The sequence below is a fragment of the Cervus elaphus genome, chromosome 4, assembly GCF_910594005.1.
Source record: "Cervus elaphus chromosome 4, mCerEla1.1, whole genome shotgun sequence".
Lineage (NCBI taxonomy): Eukaryota > Metazoa > Chordata > Mammalia > Artiodactyla > Cervidae > Cervus > Cervus elaphus.
The window spans coordinates 47,067,370-47,069,371 of record NC_057818.1 but is presented as its reverse complement, the minus strand read 5'-3'; the positions used below and the strand labels follow the sequence as shown (position 1 = coordinate 47,069,371).

The 2,002-nt window shown below is 40.4% G+C and overlaps 1 protein-coding gene across 1 annotated transcript; it reads left to right on the top strand.

Moving 5' to 3' along the window:
• Window positions 1–1,132: 1,132 nt before the first annotated feature.
• LOC122688204 (60S ribosomal protein L23a-like) lies at window positions 1,133–1,673 on the top strand. Its single transcript, XM_043894043.1, has one exon. It carries the CDS (start codon window positions 1,152–1,154, stop codon window positions 1,626–1,628), a length of 477 nt encoding a protein of 158 aa, XP_043749978.1. The 5' UTR covers window positions 1,133–1,151; the 3' UTR covers window positions 1,629–1,673.
• Window positions 1,674–2,002: the final 329 nt, after the last annotated feature.

Genomic DNA, 2,002 nt, shown 5'->3' with positions numbered 1-2,002 from the left:
CTTCCAATGAATATTCAGGGCTGATTTCCTTTAGGATTGACTGATTTGATCTTGCAGGCCAAGAGACTCTCAAGAGTCTTCTCCAACATCACAGTTTGAAAACATCAGTTCTTTGGTGCTCAGCTTTCTTCATGGTCCAATTCTCACATCCATATGACTACTGGAAAAACCATAGCTTTGACTAGACAGACCTTTGTTGACAAAGTAATGTCTCTGCTTTTTAATATGCTATCTAGGTTGGTCATAGCTTTTCTTTCAAGGAGCAAGCATCTTTTAGTTTCATGGCTGCAGTCACCATCTACAGTGATTTTGGAGCCCAAGAAAATAAAGTCTGTCACTGTTTCCATTGTTTCCCCATCTATTTGCCATGAAGTGATCATGGACTGAATGCCACAATCTTAGTTTAAGGATAAGTCTTAGGCATCTGTATATTTTTAACCACTACCTCAGATGTATCAAAGTCAGATCAATGTTTGACATTCTCTGTTTTGTTTGCTTGTTTTGAGTTTTTTGACAACACTGCAGCTTATGGGATCTCAGTTCCCCAACCATGGATTTAACCTGGGCCACTTCAATGAAACCCCAGAAGCCTAACCACTAGGCTACCAGGGAACTCTGTGACATTATCTACTTACACCTTTTCCCCTCAATGGTTTCTTACTGTACTTAGAACATTGTATGACCACTTAAAAATGGATAATAATGCCCTTTGTATGAGAAAGTCTATAGATAGGACAAAGTTAGAAGGAAAATAATTTTGTATTTAGAATGCCATACTCTGCAAAACAGAGAAGGGGAGTCTAAGCAGAATAGAGACATCTCTTTGCTGACAGCAAATGAATATCCAACATCCAGTCAAGAGTTATAGACATTGGGACTTCCCTGGTGGTCCAGTGGCTAAGACTCTGCACTCCCAATGCGGGGGGCCTGGGTTTGATCTCTGGTCAGGGAACTAGATCCCATATTGCTGCAACTAAGACCTGGAGCAGCCAAATAAATAAATAAACTTGAAACAAAGAGTTAATAGATGTTTGAAAAGGCAGAAAAATAGTAGTTCATAGAAATAGATGCAGAAATGACAGAGAAGAGAAACAGCAAAGAAGTTTAGAAGAATCATTATAAATAAGATCCAGTGTAGAGAAACCCTTTTCATGAAGATGGCGCCGAAGGCGAAGAAGGAAGCCCCTGCCCCTCCTAAAGCTGAAGCCAAAGCAAAGGCTTTGAAGGCCAAGAAAGCAGTGTTGAAAGGTGTCCACAGCCACAAGAAAAAGAAGATCCGGACGTCACCCACCTTCCGGCGGCCCAAAACACTGCGGCTCAGGAGGCAGCCCAAATATCCTCTGAAGAGCGCCCCCAGGGGAAACAAACTTGACCACTATGCCATCATCAAATTCCCCCTCACCACTGAGTCAGCCATGAAGAAAATAGAAGACAACAACACACTGGTATTCATTGTGGATGTCAAGGCCAACAAGCACCAAATTAAACAGGCTGTGAAGAAGCTCTATGACATTGACGTGGCTAAGGTCAATACTCTGATCAGGCCTGATGGAGAGAAGAAGGCATATGTTCGACTGGCTCCTGACTATGATGCTTTGGATGTTGCCAACAAAATTGGGATCATCTAAACTGAGTCCAGCTGGCTAATTCCAAATATAAGTTTTCACTATGTATATGCTTCTTGTCTTTATGTTGATTTTTGGGTGAGGGGCCATACTGTGGTACATAAACACTTAAGTAACCAGGAAAAAAAAAAAAAAAGATCCAGTGTATAGGAAAACATGAACATGGTGAGAAAAAGTTAAGATTAAAAAGAAAAAAAAAAAACAACACCTCAAATGGACTTTCTGGAGATGAAACTGCAACATCTTAAGTGTATGAAATTAACAACAGATTAGACATGAGAGCAGAAAAAGTCTAGCATACACAGCAAAAGAAAGTATCCAAAACAAAGCTCAGAGAGGAAAAAGGAAACAAAAAACAGTAACACAGCAGTAATGAC

What these genes read in the sequence shown, in the direction of transcription:
- LOC122688204 (XM_043894043.1), top strand. Translation starts at nt 1,152, where the DNA reads ATGAAGATGGCGCCGAAGGCGAAGAAGGAAGCCCCTGCCCCTCCTAAA.